This window comes from Hoplias malabaricus, chromosome 12, assembly GCF_029633855.1.
Source record: "Hoplias malabaricus isolate fHopMal1 chromosome 12, fHopMal1.hap1, whole genome shotgun sequence".
Taxonomy (NCBI): Eukaryota; Metazoa; Chordata; class Actinopteri; order Characiformes; family Erythrinidae; genus Hoplias; species Hoplias malabaricus.
The window spans coordinates 13304219-13325719 of NC_089811.1; the positions used below are offsets into that span (position 1 = coordinate 13304219).

A 21501-nucleotide genomic window follows, 5' to 3' on the forward strand; every position below is an offset into this window, starting at 1 on the left:
ACAGTTGTCTTTACTCAAATAGTGATCATCTACAGCTATCATCAAAAAATAATTTTCCACTGAGATCTTTCCTCAAATTAGGGAATAGGTCAAAATCCCTTGGGGCTAAGTCTTTACCTGTGTCTGTCCATTGCAGCCATGGTATTGCTGAAATATGCTTTGACCATTACTGGGAGTAATATCAGCAACCATATGACAAGACGGAGGACTGATGCAGGCATCTTCTTGAGGAATTGAGGATGTACCCACCACAGGCTCATTTGGCATCCACTGAAAATAACAGGACGCCTGTGGAGGACTCTGGTTGTTAAGTGTTGCGTTCTTGCAGCATGATGTGATGGTAACTGCTTGGGCCTGAGGGTGCAGCTGATCTGCGTTTGTGAGTGGCGAGTGGCTCTCGAACATGCAACTGCTGCGCGGTGAGCAGTGGTTAGTGGCCAGTCTATCCACGGGTGACAGGTACACATTATCGGGGGAGTTACTGCATTCGTTACTGGAGCTTGGAGAGCACTGTGGCAAGAGATGTGTGAGAGGAAATGCAGCAGCTTCCACGTTCTGATAACTCTCAGGTACAAGGCCTGGACAAGGCTGTTCTGGTAATGACTGCTGCAATTGCTGTGAAGGCTGCATTTGGCTCTGCTGGGGGAAATTTGGGAGATGTGTGCAAGAGGATCTTACGGAAGAGGATACGCAATTCTTGTACGTTGACAAGAAGGGACTATGATTCTCTGCACCCAAAACCATTTTATTGCCATTGTGCATTGTTGGCTGGCTTGACTGATGGAAGCCATTTTGCAAATGATGCATCTGTGGGGTCTGATTTATAGGATGGGGCACAAACTGGCAGGAGGGCACTGTAGAGGTTTGTATATTTTCTTTTCTGCCATTTTGGACAGTTTGCTGTGGCTCCCAACCACTGGTAGGAATAATGCTGAAAGTGTTGCTTGTTGTTTGTTGACCCAAATACTTCTGGGCGGGGGTGTATAATTCTTTGCTGCCAAATGTAAAGAGATCCGTCTGTGATAAATGGTTTAGGATATTCTTCAAGGACGTACCCTCCTGATACCCTGCAATTCCATGTCCCATTTTAGTGTTTCCCAGCGCACTCCCATGGGCATTTAACACTGAGTCTGTTTCTTGCTTAGCCATTGCAAAGTCCAGTTTATTTAAATCTGGTTTCACTATTCCTCTGCTTCCAAAGCTGTGACCTGTGGTGAATCCAGAATTCACCATAGGTGCTGGATACTGGCCAGAGTGCCCCGATTGCCCTCCAAATTGGTTGGTTTTGGCTGCTGTTGGGGTCTTCAGCTTGGGGAAAGAATCCTTATTCATCTCCTTGTATAAAGCATCTTCCACATAGGAGAATATATCATTGGAGAGAATTTCATCAAGACTTAGAGCTTTCTCATTGCTACTGCTTTCACTGGCCATCCTCAAAAGAGCGTTTTCCCACTCCTTCAGCCCTGTGCTGTCCACTTCGATTTGTTGCAGGGCACTGCAGATGTCTCCATCTTGAGCCAACTGTTCCAAAGCATCAATCATGGACACAACAGCGTCCTCCTCCTCCTTCACAGCTTCTTCTTGCACTGTATTACTGGGCACATTGAAGAGAGCCCAGCTGTCTTTGAACGCATCATCTACATTTAACTCTGCCTCTGGGGGTCGCTGATAAATAGTCTTGTCCTGTATCTGCATGGAAGCAAGGATTGAGCTTGGATCCAAAGCATTCTGGTTAATCCCATTCTGAATGGAGGGCTCTTTGATGGTATTTTCAGGGTTCATTATATCAAGACTGGGAAAGGTATCGTAAAGAATTGCCACTCCTGTGGTAAGGCTAAAAGGAAGTTGTAATCTCCTCTGGCGCAGGTGCTCCTCTCCTTCAGCATTACTGAAATCAGAAAATAATTTCTGAGTTTAAGAGAAATCAACAGGAGAATTTGAAACAGCCTTGTCTTTCCTACACTCCTCTAAAAGATACACAACACAGTTTCCACAGTGCTGAGCCTGGAGTAGCAAATACAGATGCCTTAATCTCCCCATTACAGCTTTGAATATTACAGAATAGCTGTGTTCCAGTTGTGCATCTAATGCTAATTCTAAATAGTGCCCTACATAGTACACTACACAGATAATAATAATGTGCAATTATTTGTCATTGTACAATGTACAGCGATATGTCTCTTCTGCATTTAACCAATCTGTGGCAGTGAACACACACATTATAAAACTAATACTACTACACTCAGACAGTGCATTAAATGTTGGACAGAGAAACTTGAAGTTAATACGGAATATAAATGGTTTTATTATCTGACATACTAATTTTAGGAAATAATCTGTGCGCTATGACGTGTGGAAAATGATATTTGAGATTTAATCTTTGAAAAAATGGCAGAGCTGCCACTTGTTATGATGTGCTTTGTCATAGTTCATCATGTCCTGTTCATACGAAACAGTGTAGTATGTTAATATTTTGTGTATTGGCTTACCGAGCTCAATTGGGATGCAGCCATGGTTTTGAAGCTTTGATTGTAAAGTAAAAATAATCGCTTAGTGTTGCTTAAGCTCAGCTGTTACAGAGCATCTATGTTCATTTGTGTGGGTTCACAATAGGGATGTGCGGTATCCACATTTTTCATATCGTCTCAAAATATTATCACGGTATACGGTACTACCATGGGGAGTAGTGATGGGAATTTCGGCTCTTTTTGGGTAGCCAGCTCTTTTGGCTCGGCTCTTCATAAAGAGCCGGCTCTTTCGGCTCCTTGTTTTACCACTTATTTCCACTGGTACAGAACAATATTACCTGCATTTTACAAAACTATATGGACAAAATATTATTGTTCAATATTAAAAATAATAAATAGTGTTGCAATGGCCAATTGTTTTTATGGCTGTCTTGTAATAACTCACTGATTGCACTCACACATTCAATTGTATAAATAACTGGATTTTTATTTAAACACCTTAATAAAAAATCACTTGTAAACAATGAAGTATAGCCAATGGAACCCAAAAGGTAGGTATTAGAAAATAGCTTATTAAATTAAATAATCATCCATTTCTAGGTAATAAAATAAACAAATACAAAGTGCAAAACGGCAGCATTCACAGTAGTGATTAAAACAACCACAACTGTCAACAAACATTTAACTGATTTAACATTTTCTTCAACTATTTTTGGAAGGCAGATTGGCATTCAAGAAAACCAAGTGTCTCAGTTTGGAGGGTTGGAGCTTGCTTGTTGTTCTCTGATTGGTTGAATGACAAGCCTTAGAAAAAAAATGGCTCGGTCTTAGACGGGAACCGGCTCTCATCATTCACTTACAAGAGCCGGCTCTTTGAATCGGTTCGTTCGCGACCGACATATTCCTAATGGGGAGGGGGTGCTCTGTCAGGCTGCGCTGAGCCTTATATCTGTGAGCACAAAGTCGAGTGAATTTAGCTAAACACATCCCGACAGTACACATCAACACACGTGTTAACGATAGAAACCAGTTTCTGAGAGAACAAATTTCAGCATTGGTGCGGAAGGGACAGAAAAGTTAAAAAAAAAAAACAAGCGAAATAAGACGGTGTACACTTTACGCTAACAGGCACTTGTGGTTTAGCACATCACAGCAGATTTTTCAGCAAACTAAGGCTTAAAACACACATATAAAGCCGGTGAACACAAAGTCGATTGAAGGATTTTCGGAGAATTTTGTCTGTTTACAGCTTTCTTCCTCTACCTTTTAACCCAAACTCAGCCAACTGCGGTGGGCTACTGGGCTTGTGTTTTTCTCCACCCGTTTTCATACAGAGACATCAGCAGTCATTGAGCTCCCACAGCGCCCCCTCCCCGTGGCTCTCTTAAATGCACATGAACATTTTAACCGACTTTTAAAAGACACAGAACAGAAATTTAACACACCACACACGTCATAAATACCGCCCTCATTTTGAGATACCGTCCACATGTTTAAATAACGCGGTATACGGTATTATCATCATACCGCCCAACCCTACTTCACAATTGAAAGCCTCTGTCCATAATAGGTACACCTTAAAACAGCAAACCTCTGGACACTGTCATCATGCTACTTGCCAACCTATTGTTGCTGCTTTATTGAGACATTAAACCAAGCATTTAAGTGTAATCCATCAATCTCAACTCCACAGAGTGTAAATAATTTGACTTACACCAAGGCACGCTGACGAGCGATTATAAACTCAGGACGTCCACCTTTGTACACAAGCCTGGCATTGGCCTGGACCCATAACCATTCTCCATCCTTGGTTAGCAGTCGGAAAACTGTCATTCCACTCTCTCCGGTCTTTATCACTTGAAAAGAAAACAATTTGTTTTTAACAAATGTACTAAGGTACATTAAGGAATATTTTGGATTCAATACTTATATTTGTTGTATATCAGTGGATTGAAAATGTATTAAAATTATAATGATATTGTTTATTATTTTCTGTGGCAGGCCTACATACAGGGAACACACAGCACAGGTGACTCTATTATAAACAAGCTACAATACACAAAAAGAACACTCTGAAAACCCACACTGGTATGAATATACACATACTTCGGATATGATTGTCTGCGCAGTACATCATATCAGCCGCATGAATAAACTGATAACCAGTCCCTTTCATGCACAGCTCTACTTCCGAGTAACCCAATACAACTTTGCCCCTGAAAAAATAGAAAAACACTGAATCAGTATTCAATGCTGAATTAACACAGCTTAGGAATGGTATGACAAAGTAATAATAATAATAATAATAATAATAATAATAATAATAATAATAATTATAATAATAATAATAATAAAACAATAAATACAAATATTGCTGTTTGTTATCTCCAAAATAATAACTTTTCATAATGGAACCATTTGTTCTGCCATGTATATTGACACAATTATAATACAATTTTGACACTGACACTAAAAGGGAACTGTTAACTTCTGAAATAAATAAATAAATAAATTAATTAATTAAAACCAAATGGGCATACAGATGTTTTTCAAAATACTGAACTCAGTAACTGTATTTTGAAAATGTCTAATACAGAATACAAAACATTACCTGGAGTCAATGCCTAAAGGAGTAAAGTCCAACTTATGCTTGGTCTGAAAAAGGATTGTCTTTGTGCGGATCTCTACGATCGCTGGTGGCTGGACTGGAGTGGCAATGGCAAAAAGAGCAAGCTGTGGCTGGACAAGTGTGCCATCCTCGGCCTTCATATTCTGTCCATGGACAAACTTCAGCCTTCCCTGAAAGTTCAGTTTCTGGAAAGGAAATTGGAAATAATGAAATGTACAGAATATCCAAAGCCAAGACGTCAGCAAAATATTTAATATCACAGTTATGTGAATCTTTTTTTAAAAAATCCAGTGTTAAAATAAATCAAGAAGAAAGAGGAGATCTTAACATAGAATGGGGTGTGATCTAATCAGCATCTTCGGTTTATGCAGGTACTCAACATTGGTTGCTGGTTATACATCCACTTTTATAGAATGTATGCAGTTAGCCAGTACTCCAGATGTACTCACATAATAAGCTTTTTGTACATACACTACATGCCAAAAGTTTGTGGACACTCCCGATGAGCAGGGAAAAAACTGTGATAAATTGGCCCTGATCTCTGAAATGGCTAAAATGGCTATAATGATCCAGATTTAATCATCCAACATCAGTACCTGACCACACTACTACTCTTGTTCCAGCATCTATTGTAAATGCTTTCCAACAAATCAGAGACAATTAATGCAGGAAACATTGCTAAGACAAATTCCCAATTAACACCTTCTACTTCAGAAAAGATGATGGATAATCAGGTGCCATAAATTTAAGATTATCATGATACCTGTAGCATGTCATACTGCCCACAATGTTTACAACAGTTTTTCTGCTTAGCTCGTAAGAATTTACCAGAAATCCAGATGAGTTGTCCAGGAGACATCGAAAGCGGCACACGAAGGCCCTCTCGAGAAATGAGGAATTCTCTGGTGGGATGTGCTGTGGGTCGTAGGTCACAATATTTCTGGTGATGTCACTGCTGCTTTGCATACCTTGTGAGTAAAAGAAGAACAATTGTACATTGAAATGATGAATATTCCGCCAATACAGCACACCATTAAAACATCTGCCACAATGTATCACTAACCTTCACCTTCCGTGTCCATATCGACTAAATTCAGGTTGAGAGCGAAATGGAGCTGCCTGCGGAAAATGGCTCTGTCCTCAACATGGATGAATTCAAATACACTCTGGTGGACCATATCAGACTACAGACATGAGAAGAGATGAAAATTCAGACCATATTATGGAAAGGTAACACTGACAAAACTAGGAGATCCACAAAGTCCACAACATTCAAGTGCTTTTACATACATTGTTATTGTTTTTTATCTAACTAAATGGTCTATAAAGCTTCCTACATGTTCAGTGTTATACATGTCATACATACGTGCATCAAAATATTCATTAAATATTAAATTCAGAAATGCATAAGAACATTTCTCTGAGGCCCTGAAGCATTTAGGTTTGAGTGCTCTTATGTAAGTGTGATGAAAACAATACAATTCAATACATTTATACTATGTCTTTAAGTGGACTGGTTATTCTAGTTCAGAGGCAGATGGAGATATTAGTGTGGTACAGTCATTGCAACATGTTCTTCAATGTCACCTTACAGAAACATACACGTCTGCCTGACTTCGAGACAATCATTAAAAAAAAAAAAAAAAAAAGGAAAACCAGTTCAAGGTTTGCTGTTTACTTAGCTATTTCTCTTTCAGTGTCGAAAGGGAGGGATCTGTGCCAAAAGGTTGGGTAACTCACTGAGCAAATACTGGCAAATAGAGGGTCTTTGTAATGCAACTTAAAGCAAACAATCACAAAAATGACCTTATGTTTTGGAATATTTTATAGTGTGAACATCATTTCTAATGAAAAAAGACATGTTAGCACTTAGGCTGCTGCTAAGAATGCATTTCAAGTGTTACAAGGCTATTTACAAATTTATGAAGAGTCACAAATCATATTCATTTCTCATACTTGTAGCTTCCTTATATCAAGTAAACACATACAGAAACACAACAGTTTCTGTTTTATTTTCACAGATTCTACTGAACAAGAATGAACAAGGTGCAAAAAGGAATAAAAGAACGAAGTTGGCATGTCATAAAATCACCAAAGTATGTTGTATGTTATCGATTATGGCGATGATCATTTTTGCAAATGACATTATTTGACTTCAGTGCCATTTGAATTGCAAATTCAACTAGCTCAAAGGGTTTTTTCTGTCGGTCTGTCTGTGATAAAATTCCATGAAGCTCCAGAACAGGAAACTGAATTTGAATCAGTAGCTACAAAAATGTGTTGATATTCCAGCTATTTGCCATGTACATCAATGAGTAATGTATGTCTCTGTATCTATTAGGTAAATATAATTCATATTTTTTCCATACAGTAAAATGAGGAGTGACTGAAAATATGCTTTACATTATTAGGGCTTCCACTTTTAGTTTCATAGAACATTCTACATCTTTAAAGTATAATATTAAAAAACAGCACTGTCCTGTTTATAAAAAAAAAAATAATAAAGTGATCTTCAGGTGATAAAATCATTGGTATATTTCATTAAAGACTCGATGTGCAAAGACTTTTACAGCAGTTCAGGTGCATATCAAATTCTATCCAGGCATATGGATGCTTATATGGAAAAGCATAGAATACGTCACCAAGGGACAAATTGTATATATATGGTGTATGCCTAGCTTTAGTTGATAATATATATTAAATTATTCCCCATTTGGTCACATATCAGTCCATCAATGTCCAATTAAACAGAAACACCTGCCATGTAAAATCTAAGGGTTGTAAGTAATAAACTGGAAGCCTAGAGTACATGATTACAATTTTGGTTACTCACCTGATGGAAACCAAGGTAATCCTGAATGGTGGGAGATGCATAGAAGACATATCCTTCTGCAGTTACCACCAACACAAAACCATTGAGAGCCTGTCGAGACAAATAATGCAGTGCCTGAGGTAGTGCTGGACAATAACTCAGTATCAATATATGTTGCAATATAAAATATAACGCATTTTCAGTATTTCAATATACACACTACACATTACAGCATATCAGTTCATTGCACTCAATTATAAAAGTTAGTTTAAAAAATATAAATATTGACAAAGCCAAGATGATGTCATGTTGCTTTCAGTTCTTGGCAGTTTTTCTGTGGCTTTTTTATTGTTCATATTGATATCGGAATTATATCGTATTGACCGAAATTAAGAAATATACGGTAATATAAATTTTGGTCATATCGTCCAGCTCTAACATGAGGTATTGAGCTGTGGTATATTAACTGACATGAAAATAAGCTCAAAATATTTACTGCACTTATTTAACTTATTTATATCAGAATCAGTTTTTGTCAAAATGAAACGTTGTACATGGCAGTTGATCAGAATCAGAACAGATTTACAGGTTTGCGTTCAATAGATTTGCCTATAAACAGCAAAAATCATTCATTCATTATCTGTAACCGCTTATCCAATTCAGGGTCGCGGTAGGTCCAGAGCCTACCTGGAATCATTGGGCGCAAGACGGGAATACACCCTGCAGGGGCGCCAGTCCTTCACAGGGCAACACACACATACACACATTCACTCACACCTACGGACACTTTTGAGTCGCCAATCCACCTACCAACGTGTGTTTTTGGACTGTGGGAGGAAACCGGAGCACCGGGTAACGAACCCACAACCTCCAGGCCCCTGGAGCTGTGTGACTGCGACACTACGTGCTGCGCCACTGTGCCGCCCCAGCGAAAATCAACTACTTTTTAATTTAGCTGAAGCTTCACACAAAGTCTGCTGTGTTTTTATTTATTTATTTATTTACTTTTTTTCCCTGAACACTCAGAAATCATGGGAAGACACTGGAAGAGAAAGATATGGATTCTTTAAGTACACCGTACACACTGGGTCCATCCCATTCTTCAGAAAAGACAACAACACAGGAAGTTGAGCGTGAATAGGCCAAGCACATGGACTTGATGCTTTCACTTTTTTCAGCTTGGGTTTGCAAATAATGTTCAGTTAAGGTACAGCAAAATGGAGACCTACAAAGACTTCTCACCTATATTTAATTATTATTAGGTATGTAGCATTTATTTATTTAGCTGTCATATGGACATTTACTTTTTGCATTTGGCTTAAACTTGGGAACATATTGTCGCTTCTATATACTACTTACTAAGCAGTGAAACTTTATTGTGTGTGTTCACTGTAGATTTTTTTAAAAATTTATAACCATCAAAATGATTTGGTAACATTATATACCCTCTCTGAAACCAGATAGATCTTACTGAGCTTAAACTAAATAAGCTCTGGCAAGTTCGAGGTTGTTAAAGACCTACGGATAGATTCCAGGGATACTTTAGGCTGGATAAAAACTAATTGAGAAATCTTTCTCCTCCATGTTTATACAGAGTGAGTCACTTCTACCAGGTCCTACAAAACAGTTTACCTCATTGGCTTGGCCTTGGAAGTGTTAGCTATAAAACAAGACCAAGTCCAATTTGGTTAAACTTTGAGCACAGCATTAAGTAAGCAAAACCAAGTGGCAAAACAGCAAATCCGAACGCTGTGCAAAGCTCAAGGTAGTGTAGTGTCAAGACAAACTACTTTCTCCACAAGGAAAAACAAATAATAAATATATCATGCAAAAGCCACTTATTAACTGAACATTGCCTTACATTCCTTTTAAACTGGTCTCACTTTTACACTAAAATGGAGTAACGTGTATGTTTTTTTTTTTTGCTTTGTTTATTAAAAAAATAATTATTGGCTATTGTTATTGATTGGTATTATTATTATTATTGAATGTTAGCAGAGAAAATTGGTGACTCTGCACATAGTTTTGACTCTGCAGTTTGTATTTCAGTGTTACTCTTCAATGGTCAGGACCCCAAAGGACACCACAGTTTGTGTTGTGCTGTAAAAAGTGGATCAGACACAGCAGTGCTGCTTGAGTTTTTAAACACAGCATCCACTCACCGCCTACTCTATTAGACACACCAATCTCATCGGTCCACCTTGTAGATGTAAAGTCAGAGACTTAAGCTCACCTGTTGCTGCACAATTTATGTTGGTCGTCCACATTACTGGACACAGGACACTGTTGACTGGATATTTTTGGTTGCTGGACTATTCTCAATCCACACACTAACATATCACCACCACGTCAGTATCACTGCAGTGCTGTGAATGATCCACCAGCCAAATCATACCTGCCCTGTGGTGGTCCTGACCATTGAAGAGCAGGGTGAAATGGGGATAAGAAAATATGCAGAGACTACAGTCTGTAATTGTAGAATTACAAACTGCTCCGGTATGGTCAGTGGAGCTGATAATATGATTGTTCAGTGTATAAACTAATTTAGGTGTTCCTAATCCCAGCTTTAATTTTTATTTGAACAAATAAATGTTCCTACTCGGCTCATCTTCAGCTGTGCATACCGTACTTAATATACAAAATGCTTTTCCACACTTAATAACTGTGTTTCAATCCCATCACATAAAATTTATATCACTAGCAAATTGTGTTCAGTCAAACTATGCATAGCTTGTTTCTGTTTTTATTTTATTCTTAAAAACCACACCAAGAAAATTCTATATACATTTGAATTAGATTCCAGTCTGGGGTCTGGGTTAAAGTAAGAAGGTCATGTTAGGATCATTATGGGCAAATCATTTCTGTACTGGTGCAGCCCTAGTTCACTGAGTAGGTGTCAGGCTAAAAGTAATAAACTACTGGAATTCCCTAGTCGTCTGTTGAAACCAGAAAAACTTCCACACCGATGACATTTTCAGTCTTCAGCACTGGAGCGTGACTGTACGTGCATCACCGCATGTGCGAGCGGAAATGATGTGGATTTTTTTTTTTTTTTTTTTTTTCATCCAATACCTCCCAGATTGTGATTGCCCTATTTCCTCATTTATCTCTAAGTAATATATCCATACACCTCCTACAGTGAATCCTTTCTAACGGGTGCCATAAAATCATTTATCAGCTTTCCTGACATAGATGTCAATATGCTGTAAGCTAACATAAACACTCCCATGCTTCCTAATGTACTCAGTATATTATACAACCCTGTGAGCCGGAGGTAGTTTTCAATCAGAAATATTTGACACCTGAGTAGAGGAGATGGTACAGTGGGAGCAGCAGAGATTAAACTGCTTTGTTTGCTGTTGCTGAGCGTGACCACGTTTTCACAAATGTGGCTAGAACAAACTGTCTCTGTTGTCATAACTTCCTTGTTTTAAGAAATGACTCAACTCACCTTGATCCACCTACATAAACTCTGTCTAGTAAATGGATTATGCAACACAGGACAATGGCTGTCAGTAACGCTGAGGTTTACAGTGGGTTACATAAATTAATTATTCAGCACAATCTGTTAAATAATCTATAATATTATCAATCAGTGTGATTATATTTGTGCTTAAAATGTATTGAAATAACTTCAACTTAGATAGATTTAGCTTGGAACCTGATTGTCAGGCTCACATTCAGAGCTATTGCTGCCTTCAATTCCTCCTCTGTAATTCCTACTTATGACTTCTGAGCTGGTAATTATGACATGTTATGCTTTCAAGCACTTTTGTTCAGGGGAACATGGACACAAAATACTATTCTTACTTTTTTGTTTTTGCATAATCAGAAACAGAATAAGCGAATAAAACACACATTGTGTTTTATCCCATTATTATTACTGAATCACTTATTTAATAAAGTTCATACCATATTTCCACGTGTTTCTTCTAATTAGTATTGTTGCTATTCCCCATCAATGTAAGTACAAGTTGTGCACAAACTTTATACCTGTTTTTAATTGGACAGCGAGGGTATAAAGTCCATGTTGGCAGCCACTCTGACGTACTGTTATTGACATGCCCCCACCTTGGGAACTTGGGCCTTATAAAAAATGTGTTTCCTACTAGTAAACATGACGCTGAAGTTGCAATATATTTAGACACAATTTGATATAAAAATTTGATATAAAGGCAGTGCAGGGAATCACTGCCATTGTTCTAAACAGTCATTATCAGTATCTTGCAGGAGTGAGGTGCATTTACAATAAATAAATAAATAAAATGCAGAGTAACCTTATCATTATGCTGTCTAGAGGTATGTAAATAACTATTATTAAAATGTTAAAGTAAATTGCTTATAGAAAGAAATATATATGAAGTATGTTACTAATAATTAATCATTTTAACTATAACTGTATTTTGCCCCTGTGATGTTACAAAAAAATGAATGAATTACACTGTTTGCAACAACATTCCATTGTAGAATGGAAAAACTTAATATGTAATATGAAAGTTGTTCAATTCATTTCTAGACCCATTTTCAGTAGCAAAACTGGCAATTCTGACCTGAAGAAGGAGCTCGCCCTCTGAGAGGCCCATGGTGTCCAGTTCATTCATATCTAGGCCATTTCCTGTGGGAAACTCTAAACTCTTTTTCTTCATGGTGGCTGTAGAAAGAGAAAAAAGAAGCAAATATCAGCATGTAAATGTGACAGTAATATCCACAGCACCCTTGTATATTTCACAGACTGCAGCTCCCATTAAAGCATGGTGGTTTGCTCATTCTTGAAGCAAAACAATAACTTTCATGATTAATTGTGTTTGTACTTCCTTCCAGGGAGATGGTTTTGGAGCCACTTTATTAAAAACAACTAGCAAGAAACAAATATTAAAAGGGACATAATGGGGGGAGGGGTAATTTACCCCCTTTTTGAATGTACAGGGTGGACCATTTATATGGATACACATTAATAAAATGGGAATGGTTGGTGATATTTCCTGTTTGTGGCACATTTGTATATGAGGGGGGTTTCAAGATGGGTGGTGACCATGGTGGCCATTTTGAAGTCGGCCATTTTGGATCCAACTTTAGTTTTTTCAATGGGACACATTAAACTTATTGGGAATTTCACAAGAAACAATGGTGTGCTTGGTTTTAAACTACAGATGAAAACTACAGATACTGGAAACTACAGATACTGGAAGCCTGTGCTAGCATTTCTCCTGCGGTGTTGCTATCAGTGTGTGAAGAGTGGTAGAAGAGGGTTGCATTGACAATCCAACACAATGAGCAGCACTTTGAACACATTTTATAAGTGGTCATAAACTTGTAAATAACTCATGAAAGAATAAAGTTACGTTAAAACCAAGCACATCAATGTTTTTCTTGTGAAAATCCCAATAAGTTTGATGCATCACATGACCCTCTTCCCATTAAAAAAACAAAAGTTGGGTCCAAAATGGCCACCATGGCCCCCACCCATCTTGAAAAGTTTACCCCTCCCATATACTAATGTGCCAAAAACAGGAAGTTAATATCACCAACCATTCCCTTTTTATTAATACGTATCCATATAAATGGCCCACACTGTATTAGCATATTATTTATGAGAAACAGAGCTCTTACCAATCTATACACTATGAACTCATTACAACCCAGAGGGTTGTGATCTGTACAGAGGTAGGTAGTAATGCAGGACATTCACTCTGTTACATTTACTTCAGTAACTTTTTGGATAAATTGTACTTACATTTACTTTTACTTGAGTATATTTGTGATGAAGAAGCAATACTTTTACTCTGTTACATTAAGCTATATTCTGCTCGCTACTTATTTTTATTGATCCGTCCAATGCACAATCTCTTCGTTTTGTTTTTTGTCAATACTTCCAAAAGTGGCTCTGTCACATGACTGTCTCAACAGTCAAATGTAGCCACTAGTAATGTTTGACTTCATTTCACCAATCAAACAGAGCCAAGCCATCACATGACCACACACAATGCCTACGGTCAATACAGGTGGAAAAGAGCACAGAAGCACAGTACAATGGTTGAAACAATGGCATTATGTGCTGACTGCCTTTTTCTTCTTGTTCTTATTCTTTGTAACCTCTACCTATTAAGCCCATTGTTTTGTTATTAAGTTATTGTGGCTGAACTTAATTTATGTTACTTTGTAAAAAAATATATATTTTTTATGATTTGTTTTATTCTCCAGCTCTGAGTTTGCTCATTGCTGTTATATTCTATTATATTGTTTGTGCATTAAAGTGTATTATTTGACATCCTGATTATTAAACAGAGATTACTCTGTATTTACTCAGTACTTGAGTAGTTTTTTTTTTCCACACTTTTTACTCTTACAGTACTTTTTACTCTTACTCAAATAATTAACTAGGTGACTACTTTTTACTTTTACTTGAGTCATCTTATTCTAAAGTAACAATACTCTTACTTGAGTACAATTTTGGCTACTCTACCCACCTATATAATGCTAAAAACTCAAATTTTATGCTGCTTTTTACACAGATGGCAGGCACTCGTGTTTTCCCACTAGTGATGGGCTGATCCAATTCCGATACCCAACCACCGATACATCTTTAGATACAAGAGCTCTTTTGACTTTAATATTATTATTATTATTATTTAACATTAACATTTCTGTTTAAGGGTACACCATGAGGCTATCATGTCAGTGCTGTGTATTTTCTGGATGGAAAATAATACCTGGGCATAATCTAGTCAAACAAAAAGGTAATGTTGTGTGTCCAGGCAGACTTTCTGTCTGTTTAATTTCTTTTTCCCTAATTGTGTCTCTTTGCCTCTCTCTCTCTCTCTCTCTCTCTCTCTCTCTCTCTCTCTCTCTCTCTCTCTCTCTCTCTCTCTCTCTCTCACTCACTCTCCCTCTCACCCACACACACAGTGCAAGTTTCTAAACATGTTATGCTAACGTAAACTGAGTTTAAATGGGCCAAACAAACGAAACAAGCCAGGAGAAGCAAGTGTACTGGTTAAACATGGAGAAAATGACAACAGAGAAGAAAGAGAACTAAAAGGGCTTCTGGTCCTCACTCTTCACTGCTGTATGCTCAAGTCAGAGGGCAGGGTCTCATGCTCATTTAAAGGAACTGGATTTGAAACTGGCCGTTCTGAACAGGGATGTTTAGACAGAGGGAGAATGTGTTTGTGTTGTTTGATCCTTGTGGTATTTGACCAAAGCATGTTAAAGGAGTTTTTATACGACCCCAGCACTATAATGTATTTACTTTTTAAATATAACTTTAATAGAATATGTCAGGCTCTATTTTTTTTATTATTTCATTAAGCCTGTTCATTAGTAATGGAAGTTCCAAAATGCATGGTTTTACATGATACTTTTTCCCCTTGGAGTGAGGCTAGAATATTACAACCACATAAAAGAGAACATTCCCATGCTTACATTTATTTGCATTTTATCAGCTCAACTGACCATACAAGTGCACTTTGTAGGGCTACAATTACAAATTGTAGTCCATCTGTTGCTTTGTATGCTTTGCTAAGCTCATTTACCCTGTCTTTCAGTGGTCAGGGCCCTCAAATACCACCAAACAACAAGTATTTGGGTGGTGGCTCACTAAGCACTCCAGTAACACTGAATTGTGGTTGTGCTGATACAAGTGGGTCAGACACAGCAATTCTGCTGGAGTTTCTAACACTTCAGTGGTACTGCTGGACTGAGAATAGACCAGTGAATAGAGGACGGCCAACAGGAAATTAGAAACTGACGTGCTTAGTATAATCATCAACCCAAATAACACTGCTCTGTTGTGGTCCTAGAGGTCCTGAGCACAGCAAGAGATGGACTACACTGTGATTTTATAACTACAATGTGCACCTTTATGGTAAGTAGAGCAAGTAAAATGTAAAACAATGTAGAAACAAGGTGGTGAACAGGGATTTAAGCATAAACCTGCAGACTATAAAAACAAACATTCCATGTGTCATCCATGAAAAAACGCTGACCATTCTGGCTGATCAAAAGCTGCAGGCAAAACCAGGAATGCGGCCAATTAACAAACGTTTCAGTTCTTTCCAAAAGCTCACTCCACAAGAAGAGTAATGCATTTCGCGGAAGAGCCTAGGTCAGCTATTTGAACAATGACCCAGCTGTGTGAGATTATCCAGAGGAACAGTATCTGTCCAAAATCTGAGTTATGTGAAGTTAATCAATGTCCAGATCAAGCTCCTCAGATAATTTTATTTATAGACTTTGACTTAGACCCTGACTCCAAAGACGAAGCATGACACACAACTTATAGTTATACAAAACCAAGAACTGGACTACAAACACAAGAAACAGGTCTACAAATCCAAGAACTGGACTACAAACAGCAAAAGAGATCTACAAAACCAAGAACAGGACTACAAACAGCAAAAGAGATCTACAAAACCAAGAACTGGACTACAAACACAAGAAACAGGTCTACAAAACCAAGAACTGGACTACAAACACAAAAAACAGGTCTACAAAACCAAGAACAGGACTACAGACCCAAGGAACAGGTCTACAAAACCAAGAACTGGACTACAAACACAAAAAACAGGTCTACAAAACCAAGAACTGGACTACAAACACAAAAAACAGGTCTACAAAACCAAGAACTGGACTACAAACACAAAAAACAGGTCTACAAAACCAAGAACAGGACTACAGACCCAAGGAACAGGTCTACAAAACCAAGAACTGGACTACAAACACAAGAAACAGGTCTACAAAATCGAAAACTGAACTAAACACCTCAAAACAGGTCTACAAAACCAAGAACAGGACTACAAATGACAGAACTACAAACGCAAGAACAGAACTAATAATTCCAGAAAAAGCCTACAAGCCTGAGAACAGAGTAACAAACACCCAAATAGAACTACAAAACTTGAGAACACAACAATATTAACTGAAATACTGCATTTAAGAAATGCTCCCAACCACTAAAAGGCTTTGCACCAAGAACTACTCCAAGAAGTACTATTGTTCTGGCGTTTGTAGTTCGGTTCTGCCTTTTGTATTTACATTGCATTTGCCCTTAGTGCCATTGTGTTCTCAGCTTTTGCTTGCTTTGTAAAAGTGGTTGTGATATGACTCAGCTGGCCACCGTAAAAAGGACATCCCTCAGCCCTTTAATTTTTGTGATTTGGTTTTGTATTGGTGTCAAAAGCTGTATTCTCCCTTGTGGTACTACATGGGAAAAACACAAACAACTACAAAATGGTTCCAGTGCTCCACTAACTGTGCTCCAAGTCAATGGAGGAATCCAAGTCTTTACACATCTAAATCTATCACGATAAATCTAATACACCTCCAAGTCAAAAGCTGTAATCAGGCTAGGGTTAAGTTGACTATGATGGGTAACAATTGAACCATGCTGTTTATAGGATCATAGCATATTCTGACTGGCAGCGAACTTCAAACTGTTGGTGTGCATGTAAATGTTGTTACTGTGGGCCTTCAATTAGATTAACCGAAGCATGTGCAAAATGACTTTGATTGACTGTTTATTTAATACAGCAAAATGAGCCATTGTATTGTATTGCTTTCATAATTAGTCAGAAAGGCCTGTCTACATTTAGCTTCGCTCCAAAAGCAGCCCACAAAAGCCTCTTTCCCAGTTTGGGTCCTCTATAGACTACACTCAGCAAATCTTGTGGTAAACTAAGCTTTTGTTTCATGTCAAAGGAGCCGCGCATCGTCTGAGACAGGAAAAGGCAGGCTCAGACTTGCAGAAGACTGAATGAAAGGGCAAGGAAAGGGAAAAAAATCTCGCCATGGATTTAGGGAACTAGCTGACTGTTAAAGAAAACATGTTTTTAAGATCTGGCAATCAGTGTGGGCACTCTCACAAGTTTCTTTCTTTTTTTTCATCTTGCACAAGAAATGAGTCAATAAAAACAACATGCAGTTAAATCTAGCAGCGAAGAAAGAGTGAAGAAATATTTCATGTAAATCATCACAGAGGAATGAAGTGTGAACAGGAATGAAGAACAAAAATTGAAACAACTGCAAACATAAGCAAATCTACCAAAGACCTGAAACGGCTTTTAAACAAAATTACAGTTTGTGTGTGTGTGTGTGTGTGTGTGATCAGTATATGAGACAATGGAGGTCCTAATGTGCGGCCGCCAAATAGTTGCGTGACTAGAGTAGACGACCGGACCAGGGAGAGGCCACATCCTGGGGTTTTCCTGCGGCAGCTGTTCAGATAAGAAAGCATTCTTGTCAGCATTGCTTACAGAGGCCCCAGGGACCCTTGTATGAGACATTTATGTGTGTGTGTGTGTGTGTGTGTGTGTGTGTGTGTGTGTGTGTGTGTGTGTGTGTGTGTGTATGTGTCTGTAAGAGGAGCATTTAAAAAAGATCAACTCTCATCACCAAAATCCAGTGCACCTTTGCTCTCACATTACATTGTGCATTGTGTGGTCTCTTGCCCCTCTTAAGAACCCACTCCAAAATAATGAACTAATGAATGAATGTCATACTCAGGTTTAGCTGAATAAAGGTTTTACACCCTCTTGAATAAATATACTTGCAAAGACTACTGAAAGGCATTCACAGTGCTTTGCTAAAAGGAGTAATATTAATTTTAACCAACAACTACATAGTCTGATTTTGTCCAGTTCTATAGCAGCGTAGCGCAGCAGGCTTTATAGGCTACTAGCTGACACTTGGCACCGGGCATTTGATGCTCCATATCATCCCAGTTTTCAAGGCTTTTTTATGAAAAATCTAGAAGCTGGTTTTTACAAATTAACTGTGTCCAAAATAACTGTATTTTAAAATAAGTTAGTGTATAAATTTAATCACAACACAGCTTAGTGGTGGGCAATTAATAAAGTAGACATTCAGAGCTTGTAATCAATGTAATCTTGCCAATATGAATGATACTGATCCTCCTTTAATTCTGTTTGTCCTTTTTTTTCTGTTAATAGATCACACAATGTGTGTTCATGTACCGTCCCCTTAAAACCATACTACCACACATTGTAGTCACATGATTCTGCCTCATCCAATCTGCTACATGGAAGCAACATAGAGGTAAACCTAAAAACCAAGGCCAAATGAGCAACAAGAGCGGTTTGTACCAAAGAATAATGTCGACGTGTTTGACTTTAGATAAGACTACGCAGACAATCACATCACCAAATATGAACAGTGCATAGATAGAGTATAATGAGGGCAAAAAAAATACAGTTCATTTATCATAGAGGAAAATTAAATAAGTATAAATCACTGTAGTAAATTGCACAACCTCATGATGAAAATATGCATGAAACAATCTTTAATTGAAATAAATATAGCCTAAGGAAACAAAAACCCTTGTAATTTTCTTCTAACAAAACCGCACATTATAATAATTGGCATCCATGCTTTTATCCCTTTGTGCAACCTCCATTTGCCAACATAACAGCAGCGAGCCTTCTCCTATAACACTGTCTTCTTTAATAAAGTTTAATGAGATTAGAGAAAAATAGAGAACATGAGAGTAAGGAATCTGAAACAAGTCCTCAAGAGAGAATCTTCTGAGATCCTATTTCTGGGTTGGTCACGTCAAATCATTGATTCTGTGTTTTGTTGTTTTTTTTCTAAACATATGTTGTGGATCACTGTTCTGTCAACACACACCGGAATGACCGTGCACCTGGGGAATTACATCCTAGGTGGTTCACCCAGGATAGAGTACCAATCTATAGCTGGGTATACACACATACAGACATTCATACACACACACACACACACACAGAGCGAATCTGTGTAAATTAACAACATAGGCACTGTTTGCTCTTGAGCAAGTGTGCTAATATTTATGGAACTATAAATACTGTGATTGTCAAACATCGTACAATTTATTTTAGCGCACAACTGATGTTAATGTTTAAAATCCATTTTGCAAAATTTCTTGTGGACCGCTACTCACCCAGCTTTTTCTAAGGGTATTAATAGGAAATGTAACTACAGTAATGTAATATGTAATAGCAGTAACAGGCTTTACGTTAGATGTGGGAACACTGCTGTGAGGATTTGACAGCTCTCAGCCATTAGAACATGAGGGAAGTCAGGTTCTGACAATAGGTGGTCCAAAATGAATGCAACTCAAAGAAGCAGAATTAACTTATTTATCAGGGTGTTTACAACTTTTGGACATATAGCTTAAATGTACATTGGTACTGCATTGACACCATTCAAATGAGCATCATTTATAACTAACATAATATGATATTTTTATATATCCCCATTACAGGCATTTGTACACACAAAATAAACCAAAAGCTAAATACAGAAACTCTCATTGAATCATAGGAAACTCATTTATAATGATCTGTTAACACTGTTTAAATATGGATATCCTACTCTTTGCATCATCAAAGGAAATCCTGAGCACTTCTCCTGTAGATGATTTGAGACTAGACTACATCAAGTGCTCAAAGCTTTTGCTGCTGGACAATGAGAAAGGAAGTGCACCCATTCTAACCTTTTGCACAAAATTCCCAGAAACTCTCAGTAGATCCATTCATATGCCTCATTCGATTACCAGTAAAAGGCCTTCTGAAGCAAGTCACAAGATCATTGAATTTGAACAAGTCTCATTTTACTCTAAATGTAGCTGATCAGCAAAGACATGTTTATAGTAGTGACTAAAGTTGCCTTCTTGTGCTAGCACTAATATATGATGGGTATAATAGTTTGTAAGGACACAAATTAGTACTTGTAATCTATGTTAGCCTGGTAGTTCCAGTGCAAAACTAAAGATACTAAACATGTCATAAATTTGCAATTGCACTACAAAGCTAAGGAAGTTAATATATCCCACCAATTAGCATTGTAAATATTTGTAGATTACCTGCATAGTATGTACTGTTATCTAAGAAATAACGTAAAAGTATGCTGCACAGTAAGAAATATATTTAATAATTTTTTGTATATTTAGTATTCAGCTAAATAAACAAAAATACGTGTGCCAGGGATGTATAAGTTAACAGACTACATTTGGGTACATTCTAATTATATTATGAAAACCACTTAAAGGAAATATTCACAATCCAATACACTTTTAATACATTTCAGAGAAAAGCCAGATGTTTTTGATGATGTTTTCTGTTGAAAGTTGAAAAGCGTAAATAAAAGATGAGGATGGTGCTCAGATCCTGCTCCATAGGTGGGTAATATTTACTTATTTTTGCTGTTTCAGGTGCATAACTCAAAGACAATGTCAATGATTCTGGGCAACTACTATGCTCACAGCAAAACAACCTCCCCCTCATATTTGGAATGGAATATATGAGTAAAAAATGGACGGTAGGATGTAGGATGTACGTATGTTTTACTCACTGTTTAGATTACTACAGAACTAATTTGTAACTCAAGCCGTTTAGTTTTGTAGCACTTTCAGTACATATTTACTTTTATGTTCATAGTTAGCAGTCTCCGAATTTGGTGCCAGTTCCACTTTAAGAGCCAGCAATGCATTAAAGTCTGAGCCATTTCACACAGACACCCTTTGGGGGGAATGATTTTTTACTTTGAGAACAGTAGTACGTTGCCTTTGAAGGAATACTAGGTAAGATTTGGTATTTTTG

At 37.7% G+C, this 21501-nt stretch overlaps 1 protein-coding gene across 1 annotated transcript in view; it reads right to left on the reverse strand.

Annotated features, from left to right (window-relative positions):
* LOC136710670 (aryl hydrocarbon receptor-like) overlaps positions 1–21501 on the reverse strand; it is a 35746-nt gene that overhangs the window by 1625 nt on the left and 12620 nt on the right. Inside the window, exons 3-10 of the mRNA XM_066686406.1 lie at positions 12460–12560; positions 7931–8020; positions 6161–6281; positions 5926–6065; positions 5080–5282; positions 4575–4684; positions 4183–4324; positions 118–1888 (exon numbers count right to left, since the gene is read on the reverse strand). Coding sequence (XP_066542503.1) covers positions 118–1888; positions 4183–4324; positions 4575–4684; positions 5080–5282; positions 5926–6065; positions 6161–6281; positions 7931–8020; positions 12460–12560 — 2678 coding nt within the window. The remainder of the gene's footprint in view (positions 1–117; positions 1889–4182; positions 4325–4574; positions 4685–5079; positions 5283–5925; positions 6066–6160; positions 6282–7930; positions 8021–12459; positions 12561–21501) is intronic.